This window comes from Akebia trifoliata, chromosome 8, assembly GCF_017979445.1.
Source record: "Akebia trifoliata isolate Shusen 1 chromosome 8, ASM1797944v1, whole genome shotgun sequence".
In the NCBI taxonomy this organism is placed as follows: domain Eukaryota; kingdom Viridiplantae; phylum Streptophyta; class Magnoliopsida; order Ranunculales; family Lardizabalaceae; genus Akebia; species Akebia trifoliata.
Genome location: NC_141382.1, coordinates 52,582,231 through 52,594,810, shown reverse-complemented (window position 1 = coordinate 52,594,810; position 12,580 = coordinate 52,582,231). Strand labels below are relative to the sequence as shown.

The 12,580-nt window shown below is 36.5% G+C and overlaps 1 protein-coding gene across 1 annotated transcript; it reads right to left on the bottom strand.

Annotated features, from left to right (window-relative positions):
- Nucleotides 1-319: 319 nt before the first annotated feature.
- On the bottom strand, nt 320-10,011 carry LOC147397769 (triacylglycerol lipase OBL1-like). Its single transcript, XM_086449686.1, has 5 exons — nt 9,088-10,011; nt 3,547-3,803; nt 2,307-2,340; nt 1,464-2,227; nt 320-1,083 (listed from the first exon to the last, which is right to left on the bottom strand). The coding sequence occupies exons 1-5, from the start codon at nt 9,404-9,406 to the stop codon at nt 829-831; spliced, it is 1,629 nt and encodes a 542-aa protein (XP_086305812.1). The 5' UTR covers nt 9,407-10,011; the 3' UTR covers nt 320-828.
- Between the last annotated feature and the right edge of the window lie 2,569 nt (nt 10,012-12,580).

Here is a 12,580-nt window from a genome sequence, read left to right as displayed (position 1 = left end):
ACCATCCAAAGTGACCTCAGCATCTTCCTATTCAAAAGGTTTGAAGATGAATTATTTTATTAGGATGAAAAATCAAAGGTTTGAAATCATTTTTATTAGTCTATAAGATAATACCATGCATGTCAACAATTTGAAAACATGTATAGGAGTGTGATATTTCCCAAAACTGACCGAGAAGGGCTACAAGTCTCCAAGAGGAAGAGACTGATTGCTGCTCCTTACAAGAGCGTCCTGCTAGTGCTAGCATTCCTCCATCAGATAATTCTAACTTTGCTCGTGGAAGGCTGCTTTCGTAGGATTAAACCAATAGCTTCTTATTCGGGATAGACCCACATCAACTACCAATTTTTCTTCTTTTGTCCAATAGGAATAGTTTTCATCTTAATTGTTTCAATTAGGTTTCTTCATCCTATGTGTAAGTATAAATTAACAACAACAACAACAACAACAACAACAATAAGAACAACAATAAATTCTTATCCCAAAGTTTTGGAGTCGGCTAAATGAATCACTCCACTTTGTCAAGATCCAAGTCTTTTGTTATTGAAAGTCAGTTGATATCTGCTTTTAACGTTCTTTTTAGTCTTCCTCTCGCTCTATTGAGGCCTTCAACTTGGATGTTTCTTCTAACTATGAGTGTGTAATCAGCCTTTGTTGAACATTCGCAAATCATCTGTTCACTTCATTTAAAGCATATTCCTTTTAGGCAATGGGTTGAACATGCAACCTCAATTGTCTGATAACTACTCTGCGCAGAATATTACAACCATGTTCCTGATTTGACATTAGAAAGAACGAACTACTAACTCTGTTTGCAGAGAAGAAACTCTAGATGGAGGACATAGGAGCTCGCTCTCTTCCTAGCCTCACCGAGTTGACGTAGTCTGTGGGGCAATGTGCAGAAATTCCAGGGAATGCAAGTCCTAGCACCCTAAGAAAGATGGAGAACCACCCCTCCTTGTACTCCTCCCCATATATGTAGCCCATTGTTAAGCTCCTGATTAATTCCCATCCCGCATTTAGATACTCTGATATCAGGTATCTTATCCCAAAGTAGTTCCTGTTTGGCTCCTCCTCCACTTTCTTCAAAGAAACAAAATAAGAGAAAATGTTTACAAGATTGTAATTTACCCGTGCATGACTTATGTGAGATAGTCAAAAGAATTGAAGAACACTTGCAATTATTGTTCAATCCATGGTTAATTGTCTAGTGATTAATAATTTCATAATCAATTATAGGTTCCCAGAGAAATTTATCAATTTTTAAACAAGGAAATGCTTTGTCTAACTGATTTATCTGAAATTCGTGGTTTTCACTAAGTTCTTCACCAATGAAAAATAGCCATTTTAGTAGTGCCTACATTTGATATTGATACTCTGATAGAAGGAACGTGCAAGTTTATGGTATAAAAGTAACACAAAACAAGCTCTATACAAAAGGGAAGGGATATGTATATGCTTACCTTTTCATTGTACATGCTGTCATAGTAGAGGCACAACCCAAAGTGCTTATACAAGAATGTCTTGTTATCATAAGGCAACCTCGGCACCAGATCGTTGCAGTACACCAACCTGAAGTACTTTGTAGTTGGATGGTTCAGATGGGCTTCCATGAACCTCCCCAACTCCCTGTTTCCCACCCTGGGCTGTCCAAATGTGTAAACACCTAACAACCTTTGCATCATCTCCTCCTCCTCATGTAACAACAGCACTGTTGGAAACAATATCGCGAGTGCCCCACCTAAGCTATGTCCTGTTACGATGAATTTTGCATTCTTGTGCTCATCTAGCAAGCTCTTGAGCTTACTCCTTACAGAGTAGTATGCAGTGTTCTCTCCCATTTCTGGGAGGAAGTCCTCCTCATCCATAGGCTCCTCACTGTCTGAATCAGAGTGACTAATAGATTCTGTATGGTCCAAAGTGGGATCCATACTGTTGGAAGATGTGATCTTAGAATCCAGCAGTGTGCTCTTGAGATTGTATCTTCCAACTTGAAGATGTTTCTGGAAGGTGGAAGCATTGGCTCTACTGCCTAAGCCCAAGGCTTCCAAGAAGCCCATGTGCACTTTGCCAAGTTTTGGAATCTCATACCAAGAGTAGTCGAAATCTGTGCTCCAATCATCTGCATCAAATGGCTCGGTGCCTCTAAAGCTTATCAAGATCAATCTGGCATCTTTAGGCTTATCACACATGATGAAGACTTGGGTGGATCTCTCCTTTTGAAAATCTATAAAAAGCAATTTCAGTGATGTCTTCATTTTGAATGGAAGAATATATAGCTATAAGAGAAAAATATATCCACTAACCATTCCACCCATTGATGAAATCCACGAAATGCATCTGATTTTGTCGAAATTCAAAATGAAAATGTTAATTAATAATAAATACTTAAAAAAATGGAAGGACTTTCTTCAAATACACCATACCATCCAATGAGTGGATGACTTCTTTGGATGGGCAGTATTCTAGTCTTCTGATCAATCCAATGATGGTTAAAATAGTACCTCATGATCGGGCCACCATTTCTAGATGCTATAAACCAACCAAATCGATAAAAAAAAATGTAGAAAATTAACTATACCACCATATCAGCGCAGGGTTGTAGTAAGTCAGTTTGGCATTTTTTTTTTGCCTCAACCATGTAAATTATATGTTTTTGTTAGCACTAATTCTGGAGTGACATTGGATTTACTGCGATTTTTAAATTTCTAACGTGGAGGTGTGCAATAACCGTAGATGTATTTACTCCTATTGCCAGGAACAGCATCTACGGTTATGTGCACACCTCCACGTCAGAAATGGAAGAAACCGCAGTAAATCCAATGTCACCCCAGCACGACTCTTTTGTTAGGTTGCTTTCCCCCCCCCCCCCCCCTTATTTCTCTGTTAAATCACAAATTTTTTCAAAAAATCGAGAAGTTTTTGATAAAATCTTTGTTTTTTCAAAAAATCATGATTAATCGGCGATTTATATTACTTTTCTTTTTAAATTTTTTAGGTGTTATTATATCATTTAGTATATGAAATACATATTTTTTTACTAGTAAAATTATTTTTATTTTTTAATTTATCTGATGTTTTCTAACTTTATCAACTTTTGTTGATTTTTTTGAAGCTTTCTTTCGCTGAATTATTTCCTAACCTTGACTTTGTCACTAGCTCAAGGAAAGCATCTATGGTTCCGCACACACCTCCACATCAGCACAGTGTGAAATGTGGTCACTCCAGCATAGTGGTGTCCCATTCCAATGACAACATAAGGTGTTGACATGGAGTGTTTTGGTTGGAGACTAAACACATCGGGCTGTGTGCCATGTAGAAAACAGCTTGGTTAGGAGCCCGATGTGTTTTAAACTCCTATCAAAATGTGCTACACCATTCCTATGGAATAGGAGCTGAACACCTTACTTGGTACCTTTTTTTATATTGCACTGTTCTGCTACATTGGGGTAATATGTTCGAATTATAAACGGCATCGAGGTGCATCATGCAAAGTGGGGTGGGTGTGTGTGTGTGTGAGTGAGTGAGAGAGAGATGGTACGTCACCTTCCAGTGATGAAGGACGATATTCCTTACAACTTTGTCATTCTCATAGGCCAACTTGGAAGCCATCATGCAGAGGTCCAAGAGAGAAGGGTCCTCCTGTATCTGGAGTTGGACGCTACTATCTCCATCATCATCGTTACCAATCTCATTGATAAGTCTTCTCAATGAATCGCCCTTGTATAGGTCTGCTCGTCCATCTAAATGCCCAATTGTGCTTATGAATGTTTCAGAGTCTCTATGGGGCATCACCACCTTCCCTGCCAGTACCAGATATATTGTTAGGAAACATTGGAAAAATGCTGAAGTGACTGTGCGGGACACCACACTGAGCTGACATGGAGGTGTGCATGGAACCAGAGATGCTTTTCCTCAAGATATGAGTGAAAGCATCTATGGTTCCATGCACACCTCCAAGTCATCTCATTGTCTAACACAGTGTCCTGCACAGTCGCTCTCCGAAAAAACTTTGAAGCTTTTGGTAAAGAGTTGTGATGAATGCATGCGGTAAATCACACGCAGTCTGCGGTTAACGTGGCAAGGGCACAAAACCATAGAACTTTTTCTTCAGGATACACAAGGAAAAAGATTTGCAGTTCTGTGCCCTTGTCACATCAGCCGTGTACAGACCGCGTATGATTTACCCTCTCAGTCATCATTATTCTTTGGTAAATTGCAGTAAAACCCTCTTCTTTGGATTACAGGTGGTGTCTCTGGAGGAATCTCAAATATTACCAAAAAGTAGTGTGTGAAATAAATACAAAAAGTCATGTCATGTTACGAGAGGATTCCTCCAAAATTTTGAAGCGGCTTGATCGCTTCAAAGTTGGGCTCTTCTGTTACATTACATATGCTCTAAAATATCATCACAAAGGAATTATACTAGCTAGCAAAAAATGGTAGGATTGCACTCGAGTCCAAATAGACTTACTAAGCAAGGATTCCAACTTACCAAGGGTCCTTGGGCTCACCTTGTGGATCCAATGCTTCAGGGTTGTAGAGGACAAAATTCTATGAACTTTGCCACACAAAAAAAAAGTTTATTTTTCACCATTGAATTTTAATTTTAAATTTGGGAGTAAGGTGAAAATTTGGTATCCGGCCATTTTCAAAACCTTTGATCAAATCCAAAAGATTTGTTTTATCTAAGTTTTTCCAGCTAATAAATTCAGTTTGGAGAGTCAAAATCAAACTGATTAACGGTCAAAAGTGGTCTTCTATATATATATATATATAGGGAAATGTTCAGCACCAAACATTTTGGCAAAACATTTTCAAAACATGGGTTAGAAGTTTTGGAATGGGCTGATTTTTGGTGAGGATGATCTCTACGGTGAGGAGATCATCATCACCAAAAATCAGCCCATTCCAAAACTTCTGACCTCATCAAAAATGGTTTACAAAAAATGGACGGTCCACGATTTTTCAACTTGTAAACATGGGGCTAGAAGTTTTGGAATGAGCTGATTTTTGGTGAGGATGATCTCCTCACCTTAGAGATCATCCTCACCAAAAATCAGCCCATTCCAAAACTTCTAACCCATGTAAGACAAAAATGGTTGGCTAAAATGTTGGCCAAAATGTTTGGTGCTGAACGAGACCCATATACATATATATATATAGGGAAATGTTCAACACCCTACCATTTACCCAACAATTTGCCCAACATGTTTTGTCCTACATGGGTTAGAAGTTTTGGAATGGGCTGATTTTTGGTGAGGATGATCTCTACAGTTAGAAGATCTTCCTCACCAAAAATCAGCTCATTCCGAAATTTCTAGCCCCATGTTTAGAAGTTGGAAAATGTGGACCGTCCATTTTTTGTAAACCATTTTTGATGGGGATCATCCTCACCAAAAATCAGCCCATTCCAAAACTTCTAACCCATGTAAGACAAAACACGTAGGGTAAAGTGTAGGGTAAAGCGTAGGGTGTTGAACGGGACCCATATATATATATATATATAGGGTCGGATTCCGTAGACACATAAAGCTACAACGTTTTTGTCTTATATGGTTAAAAAGATTTGGAATAAGTTATATTTTGTGAGGATGATCTTTATGGTGAGGGGATCATCCTTGCAAAAAATCATCACATTCCAAAACCTCTAACCCCATCAAAACTGATTTACAAAAATTGGACGGTCTAAAATTTTTCAACTTGAAAACATAGGGCAAGAAGTTTCATAATAGGCTGATTTTTGGCAAGGATGATCTCCTCATCATAGAGATCATCCTCACAAAAAATCAGCTCATTCCAAATATTTTTGTCCATATAAGACAAAACACGTTGTAGCTTTATGAGTAGCTTTATGTGTATACGGATCCTAATCCATATATATATATATAGGGAAGCGTTCGGGGGCCCTAAAGAGAGATAAACATTGTGCCAAACATTTTTAAAAATAGGGGTTAGAAGTTTCGGAATGAGCAGATTTTTTGTGAGGATGGTCTCTATGGTGTAGAGATCATCCTCACCAAAAAAACATTTCATTCCAAAACTTCTAACCCTAGTTTACAAGTTGAAGAATCGTGGACCGTCTGATTTTTGTAAACCACTTTTCACGGGGTTAGAAGTTCCGTTATGGGCTGATTTTTTGTGAAGATGATCTCTATAATGATCTTCCAAAACTTCTAACCCATACATTGATAAAATGTTAGCACAATGTTTGGTTCTCTTTAGGGCCTCTTGATGAGTGGGTTTTATACATGCGAATTAACCACTTTTAAATATAATATTTTGTTAATTTTAGAGTCTTTTAGTTGTTTTTAGTTAAGTTTAGTTTATTTTATACTTTTTATGTAATTATGTGTTTTTATTTGATTTTTATGCTTATTTTGCAATTTAGGAACAGTATGGAACATTAGGATATTTGATAACATTTAAGAGAAAATTCTGACTCAAATTAGTTCACTCTCGGAAGAAAGAAGCTAAGCATACAAGCTAAAAAAGTGTTCAAGCCGAAAAAGTGTTCAAGCCACAGCTTGATAGAAAATGAGGCCGCAGCGGGAATTCAAGAATTGCACAATAGAAATATAAAAATACAAGCCGCGGCATGATATATTGGGAGGCCATGGTCTGCTTACATTTCCAGCTTTACACGTTAATTTTGGGGCCGAATTAGAGACGGATTTTGGGACTATTAAACCCTAATGACTCCATACCTATAAATAAGAAAGTTTAACCCTTATTCCAAGACGAGAAGTTTTGAGTTTTTCTTGGAGACACAAGATAGAGAAGGAGGACGAGAGCTGGAGATTCGACTTTTGAGTTTTATCTTTCTGAACTTTATCTCTTCTCTTGATATTTGTAATCTCTAAGAATGGCTGAATACTTTTGTGATTTTGTTTTCCTTTCAATGATGAACTAATTTCTATTCTAGGGTTATAATGAAATCCATTCATGATATTTGATTAGTTTTCTTTCTTTCTTCTATGATCCCACATGTGATTGTTTATTTTATCCAATGTTTAATGCGATTTGATTAACTGGCCATTAATTGAATTGATTTGGTGAACCTTAATAATATCGGCAGAGTTATTTTGTGTTCATAACCTAGAAAAATTAACATATACTAATTTGAGATAGGAATATACTTAGGTTGCATGTGCATTCCTTATGAGAACTTATTCTTAATGAATTCTTCTTGATTTAATTCTCATAGGCATATAGGGAGTTAGTCTAGAAGGGTATTTTTACATGACCATCGGAAGAGCCTTATAGAGAATTTAGTGTTCTTGGATGACAATCATAGTGGATTAATTTATCATAGAGGGAAGGAGAATTGAATCAAGTGGATTGTTTGGGGGAAATTATAAACCTAGATTTCATCACTCATTGATTTTAAACTTCAAATTTATTATCTGCGTTATTTTCTTGTTTAGTTTTAAATCCTATTTTTACTTTTTTTTAGATAAAATTAGATTGAGATAAATTGGTAATTAGCAATAGATTGGTGTTTAGTCTCCGTAAGAACGATACTTTCTTATCACTTTATTACTTGTTTCGATACGTATACTTGCGTGCGTAAATTTAGACAACACCTCTGAATGCCACCAAAAAATCAGCCCATTACAAAACTTCTAACCCCGTGAAAAGTGGTTTACAAAAATCGGACGGTCCACGATTCTCAACTTGTCAACTAGGGTTAGAAGTTTTGGAATGAAATGTTTTTTGGTGAGGATAATCTTTGCACCATAGAGACCATCCTCACAAAAAATCAGCCCATTCCGAAACTTCGAACCCTTTCAAAACATGGGTTAGAAGCTTCGGAATGAGCTAATTTTTTGTGAGGATGATCTCTACGGTGAAGAGATCATCCTTTCCAAAAATCAGCTCATTTTGAAATTTCTAACCCTAGTATACAAATTGAAGAATCGTGGACCATCCAATTTTTGTAAATCACTTTTGATGGGGTTAGAAGTTTTGGAATAAGCTGATTTTTGATGAGGATAATCTCCTCATCATAGAGATCATCCTCACAAAAAATCAGCTCATTCCAAAACTTCTAACCCATGTTTTGAAAAATGTTTGGCACAATGTTTGACAAACTTTAGGACTGCTGAACCGCTCCCATACATATATATGGGGTCATCCCTAGACACATAAAGGTACAACGTGTTTTGTCTTATATGGGTAAAAAGGTTCGGAATGGACTGTTTTTTTGTGAGGATGATCTCTATGGTGAGGAGATCACCATCACAAAAAATCAGCCCATTCTCAAACTTCTAGCCCCATGTTTACCAGTTGAAGAATTCTGGACCGTTCATTTTTTGTAAATCACTTTTGATGAGGTTAGAAGTTTTGGAATGGGCTGATTTTTGGTGAGGATGATCTCCTCACCATAAAGATCATCCTCACAAAAAATTCAGCCCATTCCGAGTCTTTTTGCATGGATTTTTTTTTTGTGAGGATGATCTTTATGGTGATGGATCATCCTTGCACAAAATCAGTCCATTCCAAAACTTCTTACTACATCAAAAGTGATTTATGCAAAAAGGTTCGGAATGAGCTGATTTTTTTGTGAGGATGATCTCTATGGTAAAGAGATCATCCTCATCAAAAGTCAGCTCATTCCAAAACTTCTAACTCCATCAAAAGTGATTTACAAAAAATGAACGGTCGAGAATTCTTCAACTTTTACAACATAAAATAAATACAAATACCACTCGCCTTGCAAGGAAGAGGGTTCCTTCAAAGTCGGGACTCTGGATTTACAATTCAAGTGGGCGTGGTCTATCTCATCCGATATGATATATTGATAGACGGTTGCACTGAAGTAAGTTATCAATGACCATAGGATATTTTGACTTTGTCTATTGTACGGTCCTGATTTAAGAGAAAAAAAAATTCCCTAAAAATCATGATGTTGAGATGATCTAAGCCGTTTGATTGATTGGAATGGACCATGATCATCATTCAATCACAAACAATAAATTAGTGCTTCGATTATATATATACTTATCCTCTACATATAACATATACTATAAATAGTTATTAAAAAAATTATCGAAAAAGACAAATTAAGTAAGTTGTAGGCGGTACCTCTGAGAAGATTGTAGATAAAACCAAGAAACTCTCCATTCTGTGAGAGAAGATTGAGTAGGAACTCCAACAAATAACCAAGCCACTCCATAGGCTTTCCAACTACTCCTATGATCTTCCGTACGATTATCGAGAGGATGATCACCCATCGGTGGTCCTTTATGATGAGATCAAATTCTTCATCATCCTCCGACATCTCGAGGAATATTTCACCGAACGATACTATGGACCGAAATACATCTATAATGCCACCTTTTTCCGGTCGAACTATCAGATATCTTAAGGGTTCTTCTCTTCCATTTCTCATTTCGGTCTCCATAGCATTACCTCTCTGTCTCTGTCTCTGTCTCTGTCTCTGTGTGGGTGACGCTTGTTATGTTATCATGTGAGCTGAGCTGAGCTGAGGTGAGTTATGGGAATTGGGAAGCAGATGATATAGATCCTTAAATATATCCATCCAAAACTGAAAATTATAGAGTACAACGTCGACGGACACAGCGTCCGACGAAGCAATGAGATGATTGTGACGAAGGGGGTGTCCGCTTGAAACTGAAAGTCGGACTCCCAATTAAAAGAGAGTCAAGCACATGGAAATGTGTGCCATTTGATTCTGAGCGTGGTATATCTGTTCGCTTCCCTCCCTCCACCAGATTCTGAGCTGATGCCAACTCGATCCTCTCGCACAAGAGACAAGACTTGTTCCCATCAGATCGAGCCAGAGGGGTATGGTCCGTGACTCTGACACACCAAATTAGATTCACCAACTCTCTATGATGATACCTAGCTATGTTGTAAAGTTAACGGCGAATTACATGTGAGATGAAGAATGTCCATCAAACACTCTTATTATGTAACAGACAAATCAATAAAATTAAGGAAAATGCTGGAATGACACAAGCAATGCTGGAACGACACAGACGGAGACGCAAAGCAAAGGTGACACAAATGATGTGGTGACCGTGCGTAACCGTAAATGCTTTTTACTTGTATCTCACGGAAAGGCATCTACGACACCACATCATCATGTCTCCCTTTGTGTCATCACAGCACAACTCTAAAATTAATTGATTAATATTTCATATTCACAGTAAAATAAATGTTGCTTTATGAAATTGAATGTTGAACGATTAACAAGAAGGGGGGCGGATCAAGGGACATATGTAAAAACAATGACTGTTCAAAATATGAGTTAGAGGTTTTGGATTTAATTGAATTTTTGTGAGGATGTTCTCTATGATAAGAAGATCATCCTCACAAAAAATCAGTTCAATCTGAAACTTTTAAGTCCATCAAAAGTGATTTATAAATTATTGGTAAAAAACCAACGATTCACATTTTAAATTACTTTTGATGGGGTTAGAAGTTTCAAATTGGACTGATTTTTTTTTATTTTAAAGATGATCTTCTCATCATGGAGATCATCATCACAAAAAATCAGTTCAATCCAAAACCTCTAACCCTATTTTGAATTTATTTTATTACTACATTGTTTTTACATATATCCCTTGATCATGACCCCAACAAGAATCATATATATATAGGGAAATGTTCAGCAACAAACATTTTGGCAAATATTTCGGCTAAACATTTTTCAAAACATGGGTTAGAGGTTTTGGAATGGGCTGATTTTGGTGAGGATGATCTCTACTATGAGGAGATCATCATCACCAAAAATCAGCCTATTCCAAAAATTCTAACCCATCAAAAATGATTTACAAAAAATGGACGGTCCACAATTTTTCAACTTGTAAACATGGGGCTAGAAGTTTTGGAATGAACTGATTTTTGGTGAGGATGATCTCCTCACCATAGAGATCATCCTCACTAAAAATCAGCCCATTCCAAAACCTCTAACTCATGTTTTGAAAAATGTTTTACCAAAATATTTGTCAAAATGTTTGTTGCTGAATGGGACCCATATATATATAAGGAACGGATCAAAGGACATATGAAAAAACAATGTAACATTAATAAAATTTTAAAATATGGGTTAAAAGTTTCGGATTAAGCTGATTTTTTGTGAGGATGATCTCTATGATGGGAGGACCATCTGGAAAAAAAAATCAGTTAAATCTGAAACTTCTAACCCCATTAAAAGTGATTTAGAATGTGGACCGTCGATTTTTTTACCAATTTTTGCCAATAATTTGTAAATCACTTTTGATGGATTTAGAAGTTTCAGATTGAACTAATTTTTTGTGAGAATGATCTTCTCATCGTAGTGACCATCATCGTAAAAAATCAACTCTATCCAAAACCTTTAACCCATATTTTGAAAAAACATTGTTTTTACATATGTCCCATGAACCGCCCCCATATATATATGCGGCTTGTTCCGCGGCCTACAATTTACCCTATGTTTTGTCGTATGTGTTTTATCCTACATGGGTTAGAAGTTTTGGAAGGGGCTGATTTTTGGTGAGGATGATTTCTATGGTGAGGTAGAGAGCATCCTCATAAAAAATCAGTCGTTCCAAAACTTCTAACCCTGTGAAAAATGATTTACAAAAAATAGAAGGTTCACAATTTTTCAACTTGCAAACATGGGACTAGAAGTTTTGGAATAGAGTAATTTGTTGTAAGGATGATCGTCTCACCATAGAGATCATCCTCACCAAAAATCAGTCCCTTTTAAAACTTCTAACTCATGTAGGACAAAACATAAGGTAAGGGTGCCGAACATTTTCATATATACACAAATTAGAGGAATCTAGCAAATTAAATAATCAAATTGGAGTAAAAGTTTTGCTATAGTTTAGGCTCAAGAATGAAAATTATATGCCCTTACTCTTCAGTCTTTAATGTTTGAAATCCCTATTTGAATTATGCATGGCAAGAGCTGACACATGTCATGGTTGGTGTTTGTTCGTATTGTACAAGTTTCAGATTGGCCTAACCTGCAATAATGTTGTGGTGTACCACTTATCAATTATGCTTTGCCCCATTTATGCTTACTAGTCTATAAGTGATCATTGGAACTGATTGGTGTCGGATTGTCAATCATGATTACTCAAGTGACTTAGCAAGTCTCGTCTTGCATCATCCTCTTGAGAAATTCCGTTTATTCATTATCTTTATTATAATAATAATAATAATAATAATAATAATAATAATAATAATAATAATTGTGAACATTATCTTTCCACGCTTTATGATGAGGGCATGTGTCCCTAAAAATTGAGTAGAGCCCAAGGTAAAATATCGAACAAAACTACCAATACGAAAGGATTACTATAAGCAAGAAAGAGTATTTATCCAAGTTATATTTTAAAATACCTGAAAGAGATTTAATATAGTCAATAAGGTGATCCTAATCTCACCCTAATTTAACCAGCTAGTCAACATGATGGTACTAATCGAGTAGATTGGTGAATCGAAGAAGTTGTGTGAAGGTTCTTACAATGGGTTAGTCTAAATGACAGAAACGTAAATCGAACTTAAAACTATAAGTCACGTCAGTTCAGTAAAATCTTAAAAATTGGTTGATTCGTGA